The sequence below is a fragment of the Anabrus simplex genome, chromosome 9, assembly GCF_040414725.1.
Source record: "Anabrus simplex isolate iqAnaSimp1 chromosome 9, ASM4041472v1, whole genome shotgun sequence".
NCBI classification, from domain to species: Eukaryota; Metazoa; Arthropoda; class Insecta; order Orthoptera; family Tettigoniidae; genus Anabrus; species Anabrus simplex.
In genome coordinates, this window is record NC_090273.1 from 59,276,873 (window position 1) to 59,297,235 (window position 20,363).

Genomic DNA, 20,363 nt, shown 5'->3' on the forward strand with positions numbered 1-20,363 from the left:
AACGGGCGACCTGCGCGTCCTGATCTGGGATGATGATGATAGTGATGATGGTGATGATGATGGGAAGAGTAACACCCGGTGTCGGCACATGGTCTACTCCTACGGTTCTTTTTCTTCTTCTTCTTCTTCTTCTCCTTTTCTTCTTCTACTTCTTCTTCTTGTACTGGTTATCAATTTGAGATGTTGGCGATCAGCATGGCAACACATCGTTTATCCCTAACTGATTAGTAAAGCCCCCCCCCCCGAACTTGTACTGAACGAAGTTCTGAAGTTCTTCAGCCAAGATATTCTCCTCCTTATTTCCTTCTATCCTCCCCTGACTAAGCTCGATAGCTGCAGTCGCTTAAGTGCGGCCAGTATCCGGTATTCGGGAGATAGTGGCTTCGAACCCCACTGTCGGCAGCCCTGAAGATGGTTTTCCGTTGTTTCCCATTTTCACGCCAGGTAATGAAGGCCACGGCCGCTTCGTTCCCAGTCCCAACCATTTCCTGTCCCATCGTCGCCATAAGACCTATCTGTGTCAGTGAAACGTAGAGCAACTTCTAAAAACATAAAAAAAAAATCCTCTCCTGGCGAATCAAATATAGTAAAGCAAATTTTTGCGTATCTCTCATGATACTGTATCCCCTAAATACTCCAGTTTACGACATTTTAGTGGAGCCTCTGTGGCTCAGGTGGCAGCAAGCCAGCCTCTCACAGCTGGGTTCTGTAGTTGAAATCCCAGTCACTCCATGTGAGATTTGTGCTGGATAAAGCGGAGGTGGGGCAGGTTTTTCCCGGGTACTTCGGTTTTCCCTGTCATATTTCATTCCAGCAACCTCCCCAATACCATTTCATCTGGCAGTCATTAATCATTGCCCCAGAGGTGTGCGACAGGCTTCGGCAGCCGGCACAATTCTTATCCTCGCCGCTAAATGGGGGCTCCATTCATTTTATTCCTGACCCGGTCGAATGACTGGAAACAGGCTGAGAATATTCATTTTCACGAGATTTTATTGTCAAAAGAATGTATTTCTGATTTCCTAATTTTTTTCCAGAACAGTGTCACTGCTGATGAGGTCTGTCCAAGAAATCCTGAGCATTCGAAAAATAATATTTCATAAGCTTTCTGTTTCTTATTTGACAGTACTGGGGAGACAAAGCATCTTAACAGACTTATTTTACGGTGGAGGAATAGCTCGCGGCACCTAAATATCTTCAACATCCTCAGAAATGCCGCCGTGGACTTTTCTAATCGGCTTAACTTCTCTATTCGGCTTAACTTCTCGATCCGACGAACGAATCACCATCAACAGCGTCATATGCTCTCACTGCGGAGAGGTTTGGAATTTAATTCAGGCTTTTGACATGCAATCTAATTATTATAAATTGTATACCGCCATTTCTCCTGACCTGCCGGCCAATATTCTGAGGATGGAACTTTTTTCTACGGACGGAACTCGAACTGGCTAACCACAGTGCCAGACCATATAGACTTGATGCCTTAACGATCATGGCTACCAGGCCATATTCCCTGTAGAAGAGGTTTCCGACGTAAGTCCATAAGTGGAAGTTTAATACTTACGTCACATGGGAAACAAATATAGGCCCATCATCTCTGATAGTGGACAAAAGGTCTGCGCACGCAATCGAGGGAGCAGGAGCGATCCCGTCGCGAGCTATGAGTACAGCGGGATATGACTCCATTCACACTACAGTGACGAGTCACTGTAATTCACACTGGTGCGTCACTCTCCCGCCTACATGGCGGGATTTCTGCGAACCATTTTCTGTTCGCAGCATGCAGCGTTTTCCCGCGTCCCGCATTCATTGTGACAGTAGCAATGGAGACTGAACTGTTGACAGAGTGCGTTAAGAAACATCCAATGCTTTGCGATATGAGTAATGAAGATTACAAGAATGTAAGGAAGAAAAATATGTTGTAGGATGAAATAGGAAAAGAATTGCATATACCTGGTAGTACCAATTCTTTAATATCATCACTGTCTGTTTATAACTTCTTTTCACACATTTCCCCGTTCGTAAACTTCCAGATACATGTACAGTATGATATATATTAAAACTATCCATACGCTGTTATTATTATTATTATTATTATTATTATTATTATTATTATTATTATTATTATTATTATTTCCGGCTCCATGGCTCAATGGTTAGCGTGCTGGCCTTTGGCCACCGAAGTCCCGGGTTCGATTCCCGGCAGGGTCAGGAATTTTAACCATAATTAGTTAATTTCGCTGACACGGGGGCTGGGTGTATGTGTCGTCTTTATCATTTTTTTTGCTAGGGGCTTTACGTCGCGCCGACACAGATAGGTCTTATGGCGACGATGGGATAGGAAAGGCCTAGGAGTTGGAAGGAAGTGGCCGTGGCCTTAATTAAGGTACAGCCCCAGCATTTGCCTGGTGTGAAAATGGGAAACCACGGAAAACCATTTTCAGGGCTGCCGATAGTGGGATTCGAACCTACTATCTCCCGGATGCAATCTTTATCATTTCATCCTCACCACGACGCGCAGGTCATCTACGGGCGTCAAATTAAAAGACTGCATCTGGCGAGCCGAACTTGTCTTCGGACACTCCCGGCACTAAAAGCCATACGCCATTTCATTATTATTATTATTATTATTATTATTATTATTATTATTATTATTATTACGCCTATTATTATTATTATTATTATTATTATTATTATTATTATTATTATTATCAAATACATTTCAATTGTGAGATATCCCGGTGGATATATGTTCTCACGCTATGGGAACGACGTTACATGGAAAGATAAATTACCTAACGACCATATAGAACTTACGCCTTGACGATCATGGCTACCAGGCCATACTCCCTGTAGAAGAGGTTTACGAAGTAAGTCCATAAGTGAAACTTTAAGACTTACGTCACATGGGAAACAAATGTAGGCCCATCATCTTTAATAGTGGACAAAAGGTCTGCGCACATCAACAAGGGACGCGGGAGCGGGAACGATCCCGTCGCGAACTATTATGACTACAGCGGGATATGGATCCATTCACACCGTTGCGTCACTCTTCCGCCTACACGGCGGAATTGCCGTGAACCATGAAAGCAAGACATTGGAAGAAATTATAACGAAACCAGGAATTTCATGATAACGAAAGGAGAAGTATAAAAAAAGCAATATACCAAAACCATTTTTATTTTCGTAAAATTAAAATAATTTTTTCTACAGCATTTCATTCCCTGCGTATTTCCGCCATGTCATCGTACTGTGGATCCCCTCTACTGAGACCAAGCCTGTCTATTAAAGCAGTTTTATTGCTGGGCAACACAGGGTCACATTCAAATGAACATGAACTAGTATGTGATGGAATTCGTGCTTTATTTTTTCCCCCTAACGTAACAAGTTTGATACAACCTATGGATCAGGTCGTTTTGGAATGTCTAAAAAGAACGTATCGGCACCGCCTGCTACATTCACTCCTGGAAGCAACAGAACGTGAGAAAATCATCACGAACTTTCTCAAACAGATAGCCATGAAGGACGTAATGTATTGGACGAACTTCACAGCGACCACGGGATTGTAGGTTTCGCTCCCGCTCCCGCTTCCCGCGTTGGTGCGTGCAGACCTTAAAGCAATCACTTTTGATACATGATTATAAGGATTAATGGACTACAGTTAACGTAGCACTGGATTACCTAGCGTGTCTCAGGACTGCACGCGGGGAATGCTACAATTTAACTGTTTCATATCCACAGAAATATTTTAATCAACAGCTCGTATCTGAATTTACTACCCGAGACAATTCAGTTATGATCCTTCATAATTGCAACCAGACCAGAGAAGGTTCCTTCAGTGATTCTCTCCAGAACAATGGGAGGTATAAAGACGTAATTAATGCACAAAAGTAATTACGAGACTGGGGAGGCCCATAACGTATAACACATTCAGATAATGGATAATTAATGGAACCTAATAGAAAGCGTTCTGTACAAAGGGAATTCTGTAATAACAATTCATAACAGAATTGTATCATACACAAACTTGAGTATTACTGCTCAAAGGCATGCGAACCGTAAAATATTATAGACTAACGTGCTAATAATAGATATGAGTGTTAACAGAATGCTTAATCGAGGTTATACATGCCTTAAAATCGATACGTCATAAATTAATCAAATCCCAGTTAGGTGTGTCTATGTGTTGGCGCGGAATAAACTGGAGAACTACTATACGGATATTAATGCGGTTTTCACTGTTGTGTGGAAGATTTATCGAGAAAGATTAAAATGTATGAAGCTCAAGAAGAGGTGATTTTCTTGAAGAAAATCAAAGAAAGAACGTCCATCCGAGGGTTTTCTTGGCTTACACTGCCTAAACCGTCAACAATGGATTCTAAGCATGTATGGAAGGTCTGAGTAGCATCAAAAGCTCCCACCCCCAAAGAAAGTCTGCGATAATACGGTATATGCCTATCTATAAAAGATAACCCTCAATAGTTACTTCATGTTATAATACGCAGCAAAAGAAAATCAACTAATAAGAAACCACCTCCCTTATATCAAACAATTCTTATTAACCTCAATAACCTTATTAAGATAAAATTTCCTTTACAAAACTTTATGTACATGCATGGTTTATTGAAAGAGTACGAATGGTTTAAATATTGAACGAGAAGAACGGAACGAGTCGTGGAAAAACGCCTTATGGAGATACATATATCATAAGGAAAATGAAGTAAAGTGATCTACAAGATATTCTTCCAAGGCCGATCACGATAAACTCAAAACATTATTCCTGTGTGAAGTCGGGTTGTATACCTAATTAAAATATGAAAGACAATATTGCTCATGAATTTGTTTTTATTTCATGTTAATGACCTTCTCGCTTTTATTACGTCTGATATCAGTATCGTATATTTTGGAGACAAATATTAGAAATTTGCTGCAACTTGTGTAGTTGTAGAATGTACTTTCACCGCCTATTGTAGCATACTGGTACGTTGGTCATTGCAACTGAATCTAGCTGCAGTGACGTATTAAAATGATTACAAAGTCCAAAGAAGGCGACGCTCTGGCGTCCGATTGACTTCAAGATTTTTAATTTATAAACATCAAAAAAGTCTGTGATATACTTTACTCGCTTTATGTCGCACCGACACGGACAAGGTTTATGGTGACGATGGGACGGGTAAGGGCTAGGAATCGGAAGGAAGTGTCTGTAGCCTTTATTAAGATACAGCCTGGTGCGATACCCATGTATAGAAGAAATTTGTTATTTAACGACTTTAGGCTTCGTAATTTATCTTTGAATAAATTGACTGAATGTCCCTACGTACTTAAATTCTTTGACATTGACAATAAGTTTACTTCGACTTCCAAAATAATCTTAATATCGACAGTCTTAGTTGTATTGGACTAAACACATTTAAACAGCCTATCATTTTTCTTAAATTCTTCCCGGTACACTGTGTTTTATCGCTCCTCGACACCTCAGAAGGCGAAATGGTCTAGTTCAAGAGTACGGAACACTGCTGGAAAAAAAAGTCTGTGATGGGTCTGCTACTCGAAAACAGAAGCAGTGTACCCAAGTATATGTGGGGAAATCCTGAAAAAAGCTTGGAATCCAGAACATAACGCTGGAAAAAATATACTGGATATTTTAAAACTCTGAATGGCTATTTAAAATCACCAATGATACTACTCCTATATGATGATCGCGTAGTGTTTCTTTTCTTTTCAATATTTTTGCGACCGGGCGAATTGGTCGTGCGGTAAGGGGCGCGCGGCTGTGAGCTTGCATCCGGGAAATAGTGGGTTTGAATCCCACTGTCGGCAGCCCTGAAGATGGTTTTCCGTGGTTTCCCATTTTCACACCAGGAAAATGCTGGGTCTGTACCTTAATTAAGGTCACGGCCGCTTCCTTCCAACTCATAGGCCTATCCTATCCCATCGTGATGGTGGTGGTGGTGATTATTGTTTTAAGAGGAAGTACAACTCGGCAACCATCCTCTATATAACACTAATCAGAGGGAAAAATGGAAGGGATCCGACACTTCGAAAAATGAAGATGTCGGTCAAAGAAAGACAACGGCGTGAAAATGAAAGACTCCCTAGCCCTCGCAAACCAAGTTGACCAAGGGAGGTCGGATAGGATAGATGAAAGTGAGGAGCCTGGCACAACTAAGTGGAAGCAATGCCAGGACTCAGCTGAGGGCCCCGTGGTCGCTAACCCACACTCCAAAGTTCAGAGCCCCTGGGGCCCCTTTTAGTCGCCTCTTACAACAGGCAGGGGATACCGTGGGTGTTATTCTACCGCCCCCACCCACAGGGGGAAAATATCCCATCGTCGCCATAAGACCTATCTGTGTCAGTGCGACGTAAAGCCACTAGCAAAATTTTTTTTTTCCGATTTTCTGTTATCGACTAAATGGTGAAAATTCAGGAACCTCATGGTCATTTACGGTTTGTGGACTGATATCTTTTGAATATACAGGGTAGTCGGAAACAACGTGGACCAACAGCATGAACGTTAGAGTGTTGGTCATGCTAACACGTAAATCGAAAAAAATACGTCGATGTCTCTCGGCATTGTCATTTTATCAGCTGTTGGATTTAGCCAATCAGATCGCTTCGCGGGCAACTTCAGATAGGCTTTGCGAGGCAGAGTTGCTAAATCTGCACATGGCTTATGACCGGCTTGGGAGCACCAATAGAAGAATAAACTTCTCCAGGGGAGGGACTTGAACAAGAACCTCCTTGCTGATAGGCTCTGCCCATAGCAAGCACGCCATGGTGGCATTGGCGGAAACCCACTGTGTGTTAGTGTTTGATGTTCATTTCTCTGCATGGGTCTCAAGCGCGACCGAGCCATGAGCAAATTTAGCAACACCGCCTCGTAAGCCAATCTGCCGGGAGGTGTCCGAGGACTTAGGCTCGCGGGGTGCAGGTCTTTTAATTTGACTCCCGTAGGCGACATACGCGTCGTGATGAGGACGAAATGATGATGAAGACGACACGTACACCCAGTCCCCGTGCCAGGAAAATTAACCAATTATGGTTAAAATCGCGATCCTGCCGGGAATCGAACCCGTGGCTAACCATTTAGCCATGGAGCCGGACAGTGGAGAGATGGCGTGGAATGGCATTAGTAGACGAATAAGTTTGAGCGGTGTCTTTAAATGTAGGAAAGATCACAATATGAAGATAAAGTTGGAATTCAAGAGGACAAATTGGGGCAAATATTCGTTGATAGGAAGGGGAGTTAGTGATTGGAATAACTTAGCAAGGGAGATGTTCAATAAAATTCCAACTTCTTTGCAATCATTTAAGAAAAGGACAGAAAAACAACAGATAGGGAATCTGCCACCTGGCTGACTGCCCTAAATGCAGATCAGTAGTCATTGATTGATTGATTGATTGATTGATTGATTGATTGATTGATTGACCCTGTATAGGCCTATAATGGACTAATAATTATAATAGTGATATAAACAAACCCTATTTTTCCAGTCATTATTACCTGAATATGCGAAGGCTCTAACAACATGACGAGACATGACACTTAACTCTCCACTACCACCAGGACCCCCACCCACAATGGTGTACTCTGTACAAGAAAGAGAGGGCAATAGAGAGATAGAGAGTTTTGTTTATTTAATGGCGAGGCTCGGGTGCGACTCCGGGGAACGCGGCAATGAATGTGGTCATAGTTTGTACGATTTATCTCCCAATGCCGGTCGTATTGTTTACATGGGGTAGTAAGTTCGGGAACTATCCCCCACAAAAAGCAATACCATTTGTATTAAAGCGTTAACCATAATTCAATTCTATTCAGTATTTTTCAACTCTCTGGAGGAAAGCGGCAGCCCTCCTATGCGTGAGTTAATTTAAAATCGGATTGCCACTGATTCCATGTTTGTTTATTGTCCATTTTGTTGTTTCGTGACGCATAGGAGGGAAAACGGTGCATCACACTGTTATGGGCTGCAACAGTGCCACAACTCAAAAAATACAAAATACGAAATCGGAGTTATTGCAGATTCCAGCATTGTACGCAAATTTGTTTCATTATTATAAGCCACAAACTTGAGCCTCGGGAGCTCAGGCGGAAGCGCGCCGGCCTCTCACCTCTGGGTTCTGTGGTTCAAAAAACCGGTCACTCCATGTGAGATTTGTGCTGGACAAAGCAGAGGCGGGACAGGTTTTTCTCCGGGTACTCCGGTTTTCCCGGCCATATTTAATTCCAGCAACATTCTCCAATATCATTACATTTCATCTTTCATTCATTAATCATTGCCCCGGAGGAGTGGGACAGGCTTCGCCAGCCGGCACAATTCGTATCCTCGTCGCTAGATGGGGGCTTCATTCATTCCATTCCTGACCCGGTCGAATGACTGGATTCCATTATAAGCCACAAACTCCCGAGATACTCCAACATAATCTAAAAAAGAAAGCAATGAAACAATAGTGAAAGATCGTAAAATATCCAGGTTGTGGCTTCGTGAAGGAATATGAAGGAGCTGTCTATAAATAATATTTTTATTATCTGAACTTCTGTCAAGTCAGTTAGTACTGCTTGCTCTATATTCCATACAGTGTCGTTGTTTGAGTAATCAGTCCATAGACTGGTTTCATGCAGCTCTCAATGCCAGCCTATCCTGTGATAATATTTTCATTTCTACGTAACAACAGCAACCTACATTTGCTCTAATCTGCTTGTCGTAATCATAACTTGGTCTACCTCTACCTTTCTTATCACCGACACTTCCGATTATAGATACGTTTATTATTCCCACAGGGAACCTGATATATTTGTCCCGAATGAGTAAATTTATAATACCAATATAACTGTTCCGTTATTCGACCTTATACATTTTCCAGCTAACTCGTTCCTGGTTGCCAGCGTTTCGCCCCAGTGTGCTAAGTTGGGCTCATCAGTTGATAAATAGCACACCTACCAAGACGCATGGCTAGTGCATACCGTGGAGGCTACGGCGTAGGCTATAAGGAGCCACCGGCAATGCCAAGACTTGGAAGTAAGGAGACGAGTTACTTTACAAAGTGGTATGTTGCGAGCTGTCAATAGACAGATGACCTGAAATGACGTTAGTTGAGACTAAGCTTGAGTGGAGCTTTTAACAGTGGGAAAAATCATAATATGAAGATAAAGTTGGAATTCGAGAGGGAAAAATGGGACAAATATTTATTTATAGGACGATGAATACGGGATTGGTTAATTTATTAAAAGAAACGTTCGAGACATTTCCAAGTTCTGTGATAATAATGTCATTGGTTTTTACGCTCCACTAACTACAATCTTACTTTCAGTTACAGTTCATGTTTCAGTTACATGTTACAATGACTGTACAGTGTAGTTACTCGAAGTGTTCGAAGTGTCGACTGCTTTCTTGTTCATTAAAAACAATTGCGCTTCTACCAAATTATCTAAGAACTTTTTTAATGATGTATTGGTACCTTTTCTTAACTAGGATGATGTTTAAACACAACCAAGTCAGTGGTGGCTAGTTACCACAAATTCTAAACCATCTCGCAAACTGCTCGTTTGTGGACCCATGTTTACTAGGACTTTTTTGCTTTTAGTTTCGTGTACTTACAGCTGTTTCAACTTGCGCTATTAATTATGATACACCCTGTATAATTACGGGTTTTTCCAGGCGTAAGGGGTGGTATATAAACTGTTGCAACTTGCTTTACGTCGCACGGACACAGATAGGTCTTATGGCGACGATGGGATAGGGAAGGACTAGGAGTGGGATGGGAAACAACGGAAAACATCTTCAGGGCTGCCAACAGTGGGGATCGAACCCGCTATCTCCCGGATGCAAGCTCACAGCTGCGCGCTCCTAACCGCACGGCCAACTCGCCCGCTGGTATATAAACAAGCCTCCAATCAGGAAAGAGGCATTTCCGTCAATAGTCATGGTACCAGTTGTAAGAAGTCAGTCAGTACAAAAATTAAGCAATAATTATAACAATAATAATAATGTGTACGAACTTACTGTAGTCCTAGAAAATTCAGTCATGAGTACAGCACGGAAGTTAGACAAAATGATTTTCATTTTTAACCGGATCGACATATTGAAGTGTCACATAGATACGAACATATTTCCGTACATTTGGGAACGGTATGACCAGTTATTCTGCCTTTTTTGTGCCTATTTTAGCTTCCGTAGGCTATTTGATAGTATAATGAATTTTGTAAGTTGCTGTCGATATTTTATGCTGTTATTTACGTATTAAAATGAACCAAGGAAAATGAAGAATATAATTCCAATGTACTGTATTAATAATAAAGAAAAATGATTTGAATTTAATAGGTAACAAATAACATTTACACAAACTATATTTTCATATTACACAAATCTCTACCGAAAACTCGACAAGTAAATGGTCAAGAGGGTTGCTAGGTTCCGTCCTTGATACGTAAAATTAGGTGTTGGTGGTGGTTATTGTTTAAGAGGAAGAGCAAATTTGTAACCATTCTCTGATAACACTAATCACAAGGAAAATGGAAGAGGTCCGATACTTTGAAAAATGAAGGCATCGGCAAAAGAAATGAAAGGACTACGAAGAGCGCGAACATGAAAGACATGAAAGTCTTTCCAGGCCTCGTAAATCTAATACCGTCGAGGTCGGAAAAGAACAAGAGTTCACCAAGGGAGGTCAGACAGGAAAGGTAAAAGCGAGGAATCTGTCACAAGTGGAAGCAACACCAGACTCAGCAAGGGGTACCGTGGTCACCAACCCACATTACGAAGTTGAGAGGCCTTGGTCCCCCTTTTACTCGCCTCCTCTTACAACAGACAGAGGTACCGTTCACGTTATTCTATCATCTCCACCCACAGAGGGATGTAAGATTGAGTATTAAAATGTGATGTAGACGTCTGCTACGCAGTTTACATTAAAGCAAGGCCTCCCAAACTCCCAAAATCCTCACGCGTGCAAAACGAGGCGCAAAGGATCTGTGCACCGTGCATCGGTCCGACTCGGTTCGGTTCGGACCAGCGTTGTCTCGGGGCGACTCGGCTAAGCTCGGATCAACTCGGCTCGGATGAATGAGCGCTGCAGAACGAGTGAGGAAGGGGAAACAGGCGGAGCGAAAGAGACAGACGTAGGAAAGAGAGACAGAGCTATTATTCAAAATTGAGGAGTAGTGGATCTGCACTCTGGTCAACCAGGCTTAGACATTTTACCTTGCACCGCGCAATGCACCCGTGCATACACCTTGAGAGACCCTGTATTAAAGCATATTAATTATTTTTGTCATTATACAATGACTGACTGAGCGAATGCAACACCAAGGAGGAGTGGTTCGAAAGGGATGAAAGTTGGGAAAAAAAAACAGAGACGGCACGGACGAATAATTGATGTTTATTTCAAACCGATATGCAGGTTACACAATGCGCACGGCATCGACTCAGTAGGTTGTAGGATCACAGCGAGCGGCGATGCACGCAGAAACACGTCGAGGTACAGAGTCAATAAGAGTGCGGATGGTGTCCTGAGGGATGGTTCTCCATTCTCTGTCAACCATTTGCCACAGTTGGTCGTCCGTACGAGGCTGGGGCAGAGTTTGCAAACGGCGTCCAATGAGATCCCACACGTGTTCGATTGGTGAGAGATCCGGAGAGTACGCTGGCCACGGAAGCATCTGTACACCTCGTAGAGCCTGTTGGGAGATGCGAGCAGTGTGTGGGCGGGCATTATCCTGCTGAAACAGAGCATTGGGCAGCCCCTGAAGGTACGGGAGTGCCACCGGCCGCAGCACATGCTGCACGTAGCGGTGGGCATTTAACGTGCCTTGAATACGCACTAGAGGTGACGTGGAATCATATGCAATAGCGCCCCAAACCATGATGCCGCGTTGTCTAGCGGTAGGGCGCTGCACAGTTACGGCCGGTTTTGACCTTTCTCCACGCCGACGCCACACGCGTCTGCGGTGACTATCACTGACAGAACAGAAGCGTGACTCATCAGAGAACACGACGTTCCGCCATTCCCTCATCCAAGTCGCTCTAGCCCGGCACCATGCCAGGCGTGCACGTCTATGCTGTGGAGTCAATGGTAGTCTTCTGAGCGGACGCCGGGAGTGCAGGCCTCCTTCAACCAATCGACGGGAAATTGTTCTGGCCGATATTGGAACAGCCAGGGTGTCTTGCACATACTGAAGAATGGCGGTTGACGTGGCGTGCGGGGCTGCCACCGCTTGGCGGCGGATGCGCCGATCCTCGCGTGCTGACGTCACTCGGGCTGCGCCTGGACCCCTCGCACGTGCCACATGTCCCTGCGCCAAACATCTTCGCCACAGGCGCTGCACCGTGGACACATCCCTATGGGTATCGGCTGCGATTTGACGAAGCGACCAACCTGCCCTTCTCAGCCCGATCACCATACCCTTCGTAAAGTCGTCTGTCTGCTGGAAATGCCTCCGTTGACGGCGACCTGGCATTCTTAGCTATACACGTGTCCTGTGGCACACGACAACACGTTCTACAATGACTGTCGGCTGAGAAATCACGGTACGAAGTGGGCCATTCGCCAACGCCGTGTCCCATTTATCGTTCGCTACGTGCGCAGCACAGCGGCGCATTTCACATCATGAGCATACCTCAGTGACGTCAGTCTACCCTGCAATTGGCATAAAATTCTGACCACTCCTTCTTGGTGTTGCATTTGCTCTGTCAGTCAGTGTAAATAGATATTTAATTATTTTACTAGTTCCTAAATATTAAGAGCTTATTTGCCTGCCTATTTTAGCAAAAATAAATGCCTGAACGTCCGGGCTCTAGTCACGATTCTTCCTAACTGACTACGCCATATAATTCATATAATGTTTTGTTGTACATATGGTACACACAGTGCTTATATATTAAATCATTTAGAGGGAACAATGGAGCTTTCTTCATCCACACGTAGTTGAACCTTCCAAGCCAAGAAGACGTTCCCAAACCACTTGGGGAAAACAATCATCTAACGATTAACAGCCAAGAGTCCTATGTTCCTATTCGAGTCACAACATAAGGATAGGAAATAGGACAAACATGAGAATGCAAAAGAACAAGAACATCCCACACATCTTCATACACTGTCATCTTCAAATAGACTCTCTTTCCTTCATTAATTAGGCCAAATCAGTTAAGTAGGAACGCCACCTTAATTTATACTCACGAACTGTCATTGCTGTGGATCCCCCTTGAGATGCTAGTAATGAATCAGAGTTCTTGGTCTCCATTTGAATTCCAAGTTAGTACGGATGAAAGAACGCTCTGTCTTTACGATGTCATACCACTCACCGCAAACAGACGCCTGACGTCTTGATGTTATCAAGTTTGTAGCTGAGTTGATCCGCGCCATATTGGTACGAGGGAAGAGATCAGAATTCTAATGTTGAAATTATCCGGCTCATAAACCGTGGGTCGCCACGGAACAGGTGGAGAGGGGTGAGACGGCACTGGGAGAGGCAAGATGAGCGATCCAGAACAAAGGGGATGGATGAAGAGTGAGGAGCGAAATAGCTCGCGTATGGAGAAGACTGAGTAACATGTCTTTAAACAAATGTCTGACGGCACATAACAATAACAAAGTTTAAGAGTTTCTTATCGTAAATCCATTTCTTTAAGTGGGAACTTTCAGTGATATTATCATTGCACGTACTACAAAACAGTCCTCCGATATGTACTGCACACATCTGGACATACGACACTTCGTTGTAAGTTATACAAAGAGGAAACGTCCAAAACCAAACCAAACTACATGGCACTAGAGCCATTGAAGGACCTTGGCCTACCAAGCGACCGCTGCTCAGCCCGAAGGCCTGCAAAATACGAGGTGTCGTGTGGTCAGCACGACGAATCCTCTCGGCCGTTATTCTTGGATTTCTAGACCGAGGCCGCTATCTTATCGTCAGATAGCTCCTCAATTCTAATCCCGTAGGCTGAGTGAACCTCGAACGAGCCCTCAGGTCCAGGTAAAAATCCCTGACCTGGCCGGGAATAGAACCCGGGGCCTCTAGGTAAGAGACAGGCACGCTACCTCTAAACCACGGGGCCGGCGAAGAAAGGTCCACGCAGGTTTAATTGTGATATTAATAGAGGAATTACCACTGTGAATAGACAGATCTAAGGAATTTATACAGCGTGGTCGGAAATCACGTGAAACGAGTATTTGAGCGCTAGAAAGTTGGTCATACTGATAAAAAACATTGGGAAAAATAATTAGATATCTAGCACCGTTATTATTTTATTAGCTGCTGAAGTTAGCCAATCAGATCACTTGAGGGTGACTTTAGATGGGCTTTGCGAGGCGGTGTTGCTATATCTGCACGTGGCTTATGACCGGCTGTAGAGCGCCAGTAGAAGACAAAAACCTCTCCAGGGGAGGGAATTGAACAAGCGCGCTACGGTGGCATTGGCTAAAACCCACGGTTTGATGCTAATTTCTCGGCATGGCTCTCAAGCCCGACCAAACCACGTGCAGATTTAGCAACACCGCCTCGTAAAGCTCATTTGAATTCGCCCACGAAGCGATCTCATTGGCTAACATCAGTAGCTGATAAAATGATTACGGCGCGAGATATCGGCGTATTTTTTTTTTCAAATTACTTATCAGTATGACCAACGCTCTAATGCTCGTACACTCGGTTCACGTTGTTTCTGATCATCCTGTATATCGTCGTTGCGCCTGGAAATACCGTTATGTGAGACGTTGAGGGATAAATACTGATCCGCATCACATATATCACTTACAGCGAAAATCCTGAACCTTAGATGACAGAACCTTTCTGGTCAGAGTCCTAAGTTGAAAAATTACCACATAGAGGGTTTTCTCGGCGTAACAACGATATGATGATGTTATTTGGGTCATCAGGCCGTAGAATGGCTTGATGCAGCTTTCAATGCCACCCTATCCTTTGTTTACCTTTTTATTTCTATATAACTACTATATCCTACAAAGCAAAGTCATCTCCGTACAGGCCATGAAGGCCCTTGGAGGGGTGGAAGGTAAAGGCTTCCGCAGTCCGTAACCTCGACACTTGATGGGGTAGAGTGGTTAACTCGGCGCCCGGCGACCATGTTCACCTCCGAAACTGGAAATCTCGTTTCTTTAGTTCTTCGACCTCCTGACGGGGAATCGAACCCACGTCCTTCCGGGTGAACCGAGCACGCCTTTATCACCTCGGACGGGCAGCCCCTGCTATATCCTACATCTACTCTAATATGCTTGTCATATTCATGCCTTGGTCTACCTTTACCGTTCTTAACGCCTACATGAATTAACTGAGCAAGTCCTGGGTGCCCTAAGATGTGTCCCATCATCCTATCTCTTCTTATGCTCGCCCCCATAGCATAAAGGTTGGCACTGTTAGCTGTCGTCCTCGGAGGCTTGTATATAATGTATATAGTCTTCAATGAAGCACACTTACGAAACAGTTGAAAACATTAAGTTATTCGCATGTACCGAAGGCCAGTTGCCGATGCATCGAAACTCACAGAACAAAGAGGAAATGACAGAACACTGAACACTTCAGCACTTGGCGGCACACTGCCGGTATCGACAGACAGCTAGTAGGTGAAGGGCGAAGGGCAGTGCATAGTGGCGCTCTTGACGGGGTAGCGAGTCCCTGTCTCGGTCTCGCTTGAGAGTGTTTCGGAACAACTGACACTGGGTGTTCCGGCACAGCGGAACATAATTGTGCAGCGGCAGAGTGTGCCGAAACAAGGACATAATGCCCAACCCTAGTAAAAACTCTCTCCTCAGGGAGTTCAAGAAGGTAATGAATAACCCCGTTACCAATACACGGCGATATCGACGATGTCCATCCGAATCGTCTAACATCTCGAAATCCACCAATAAGAACTGCACCGAGATCGATAGCTGCAGTCGCTTAAGTGCGGCCAGTATCCAGTAATCGGGAGATAGTGGGTTCGAGCCCCACTGTCGGCAGCCCTGAAGATGGTTTTCCGTGGTTTCCCATTTTCATACCAGGCAAATGCCGGGGCTGTACCTTATTAAGGCCATGGCCGCTTACTTCCGATTTCTAGACCATTCCTATCCCATCGTTGCCATAAGATCTATCTGTGTTGGTGCGACGTAAAGCAAATAGCAAAACAAAAGAAATAAAAATAAAATAAAATAAGAACTGCAATAGAACTGAAGAAAACCAACTTCAATATACAGTAACTAAGGAATGGCAGAGAAGACAAGATACTAGGCCTGAGTCAACTCTGCCAAAAATTGGTTCAACGTTGCCAACTGGATTTGAGATTCCTCGTAAAACCTTGACAGGATACGATCGAGTCATGGTAACTGCGCAGATTTCCACTACAAAGGGAAAAGATTTCCTAAACTTAACTACGACTGTGGTGCCTCTAAGCAGACCAAACCAAAACCAAATCCCTTCGCACTACAGCCCTAGAAGGGCATTGGACTACCAAGTGACCACTGAACAGCCCGAAGGCCTGCAGATTACAAGGTGACGTGTGGTCATCACCACGAATCCTCTCGGCCGTTATTCTTGGCTTTCTAGACCGGGGTCGTAATCTCACCGTCAGATAGCTCCTCAATTCTAATCACGTAGGATGAGTGGACCTCGAATCAGCCCTCAGGTCCAGGTAAAAGTACATGACCTGGCAAGGAATCGAACCCTGGGTCTCAGGATAAGAGGTAGGCACGCTACCCCTACACCACGGGCCCGGCTTCTAAGCAGACCATCAAACATAATATCACCGAGTATCCAAAAATAAAGTACATTGGTGACATCAGTGATTTTGCTTGTGCGTTTCCAGAGATGATTATTTACATAAACAACCTGGACATAAAGATACAGTTTGCTTTCCAATCATGTAGGCCTATGTATGTATTGTATCCGTAAAGCCATACACTAAATAAATAAACCTCGGGTCTACTAGGGGTTCTTCAGTCGCTTTGATTACAGAATACTGTAATGTATTCGAAAAGTCGGCAACAACAGGGTTGATCCCGGAACCAATCAACTACGAGTGCATAACGGCTAGTTAGAACTAAAGACCATGCATGCTATCAGATATTAGTACTCCTACTCTTCGTCATGTGAACTGAAAAAGAAAAAGAATTACGCTCAAGGGCTACTGTGCTACACAAGTAGATAGCAAACACTCCCTTGTCCTGACGAGAATGCCATCGAATGCAATTGACAATAATATCAGCGAACGTAATAATAACATAGTACCACATGTTCCCTATGCAATTGTTGTTCTGTTGTGATATAACACATCTCAGATCTTGAGGGTGTTCGAAGCATCTGGTGTGTTCTGCCATTCCCTAGCAGTAAGTGTTTATGTTTACATCCACGAAAGCGAGCGGATTTCTTAAATATAAAGGGATGAAAGTGAGTGAAATGGGGAGGGTTGACGACTGGGAAGGAGGTTGGCCGGGGGAAGTGGGATGAGGGCGAAGGAAACGAGGTAATTTTTAGCGTATGGGATTGCTGAGTGGGGAGAATTTGAAGGGAAAGGATATTTTTCCTTTCTTATTAGCTTTTCTTTGTTTTCTTCTCCTCTTCCGTCAAATCACCCTTTCTAGTGTTTGGGGAAGTTTTCTCTTAAGATCTCGTAGAAACTTCCAAATACAATTATATTGTCAGTTTCAAAAGACATTCATATGTAAAATAGGTTGATCACAATATGGTGCAGTTGAAGTCCAAGGATATTCCACTACCGGTTAGGAGGGTTCAGACTATTGGAGCCCTAGTCTACGTACAGATACATTATACGAACTTCCAATAGTGAAAGTATTGAAATTATGCCTTTCTCAAATTTGAAATATTAACACGAATATGTTTTTGTTTTTGGCTAGAAGTCTATCTGGAAGTAGCGTCATCAATTTTTTCTGACGCCATTGTAACCGTAGCAACCACTGTTTCCGTCATCTATGTAGCCTATCCCGTGGCCTACCCTAGGTCAGTAGCGTCATCTATGCGCTGCTGTAAGAACTCAAGCTTCGTGACAATGAATACCATTTATTATCTGTCGTACTTGGTGGTGAGGCATAAGTTGATATCATGCGACTCAAAGTTTTTAGCATTATAAGGAAGTCGAAATTATGCAAATCTTACTTGGAATTCCTTTTAGAGGATATATTTCATTGCTATGTCTAGGAACCCACCATCCCACCCCGAGAGGTACATTTACTTTTATAAACTAACAAAGAGCAGCACTCGCCATTCGCCATTGCTAAAGTAACTACTTGCATTCCTATTGGCCAACGTGAAAAGAATGTGACATCATTGCCATCAACGATGACAATTAGATTGCATTACCAATCCCGGCTGATTAAAAGCACAAATTTAAAAAAAAACATGTAAAGGAAGCAATGTTAAAAAAAACAGAAATAATTTTATATGAAACTTACCTTAAAGCAGTGACAGATACAGTGCTGCGGAAGCCTTAAGGAATTCATGCACCCTCGAATCCCGGGGAAAGGAGTTATTAAATAGGGATTTGCCTGTCGCCTTAGGCGAAATAGAATGCACCCTTATCGCCCTACATAATGCTATAGAGGATGGTTGCCTAGTTGTACTTTCTCTTAAAACAATAATCACCACCACCACCACCACCACCACCACGGGGATCTTACGCCCCTTGCTTGGTCACAGTCTAATGGTTTTGTCACTAACTGGACCTAACCAACCCAAACCAATGATTTCTCCACCACCCGGACCTAGCCAAAACAAACCAATCACTCTGTCATTGACCCGAATTATAAATTAATTCAGCTATTCGTCACTGTCCAACATACAATGCGCTCCTATCGCCCTACAGAATCCTTACGCCCCTAGACCCCCTTTGCTTGGTCACAGTCCAATTCCAACTAAATAGGTTGGCAGCATTGTACTCACGTTCTCAGCGAGAAGTAAACAAACGACAGTCATTCCGCGCGCAGCTGAATGTAGCGAGTAATGGGTAACACGGCGTCGACTATTGATGGTGGACATTTGAACATCGATCTGAAGTCAGCACCTGGTCAAGAGTTTCTCTTCTTCATTCCTGATACGTTCACCCTCGAATTACAGAAAGACCCAGCCACTTCCACTACGAGAAGTAATAGGCTCCTACGTGCACCGATGCTGTGCTCCGCCTCCACAGAAGACAAACATGTTCGACTGCATTAACTGTTTTAACAATGACGATTTGACCTCTTCTTCGTCAGCAATTAGCTCTTTAGTCTTCAGAGTAGAAACATATATTTTTACACGTTTGTAAGTTGCACTATAGACACCCAGGTGTAACGGTTTTTTTTTGACAATTTTTTTCATGTCACACCGACACAGATAGGTCTTATGGCGACGATGGGATACGAAAGGACTAGGAGTGGGAAGGAAGCGGCCGTGGCTTTAATTAAGGTACAGCCCTAGCATTTGCCTGGTGTGAAAATGGGAAACCACGGAAAACCATCTTAAGGGCTGCCGACAGTGGAGATCTCCTGGATTCAAGCTCACAGCTGCGCGTCCCTAACCGCACGGCCGACTCGCCCGGTATGGTTAGTTATTAGCTGCCAGAAATTTAAGAATAGCAGGAAGGCTGGTGTATGGTTGAAATTATACATGCAGCTTGCTTTCATTGGGGGTGTGCCTGAAAAGAGCTACACACAACCACGGCATAAGGATACGAGGTTACTTTATTAGAATATTCAAGGAAGGGGTGGGGAAGCGGTGAGTTAGCGGGAGGAATATAGTAGAAAAATAATTATCATAGTACTCGACTCACCTGTAGCATGACCCGCTAGGAGATCTTTGAGATGTTGTGATGGTCCTGATACCTCGACGGCGGAAACTCGAACCGAGAACCGCGCACCAGTCTTCTGCTTCTGTTCGTTAATTCCTCGGAACAGCCACGAGATGGCGCACGGGATGATTCCCAGCGTGTTGACGGATTCCGGACTTCCTACCATCGTGTACGTCTTACCTAAAAGAAAATTATAAGCATTCAGTTCTTTTTTGCCCAACATGTGATCTATATTAATAGCGGTGCAAGGTTAAGGCACACAGTGAAATACAATAACTGAAATTAACATTATCCTTTTCAGCACTGCTGTTTCACGGTGAATAAACGTCAGTGGCGGCTGGTGGTTAAAAGGTTCAGTGGTGCACAATTTTTACCAATGATATAATATGCTTACAGGCTAATTTTCAAATCTAGATACCTCAACAATACTTTTTATTATTAAAAATAAAACAAACATTTTTATTTTCAGGAATATTACTACAACGCATCAACATTTTTTCATTTAAAAACTATTTTACCATATTGAAATGAAACACCTTGAGGTAGCCTAATTCCGGTATTGAAAAAATATCCTTTTGTAATATATCTGGTTTCGAA

The 20,363-nt window shown here is 43.6% G+C and overlaps 1 protein-coding gene across 1 annotated transcript in view; it reads right to left on the reverse strand.

Moving 5' to 3' along the window:
- The window catches only part of LOC136880859 (kinesin-like protein CG14535), a 352,948-nt gene that overhangs the window by 54,750 nt on the left and 277,835 nt on the right, over positions 1–20,363 (reverse strand). Inside the window, exon 5 of the mRNA XM_068229150.1 lies at positions 19,749–19,946. Within this exon, the coding sequence (XP_068085251.1) occupies positions 19,749–19,946 (198 nt within the window). The remainder of the gene's footprint in view (positions 1–19,748; positions 19,947–20,363) is intronic.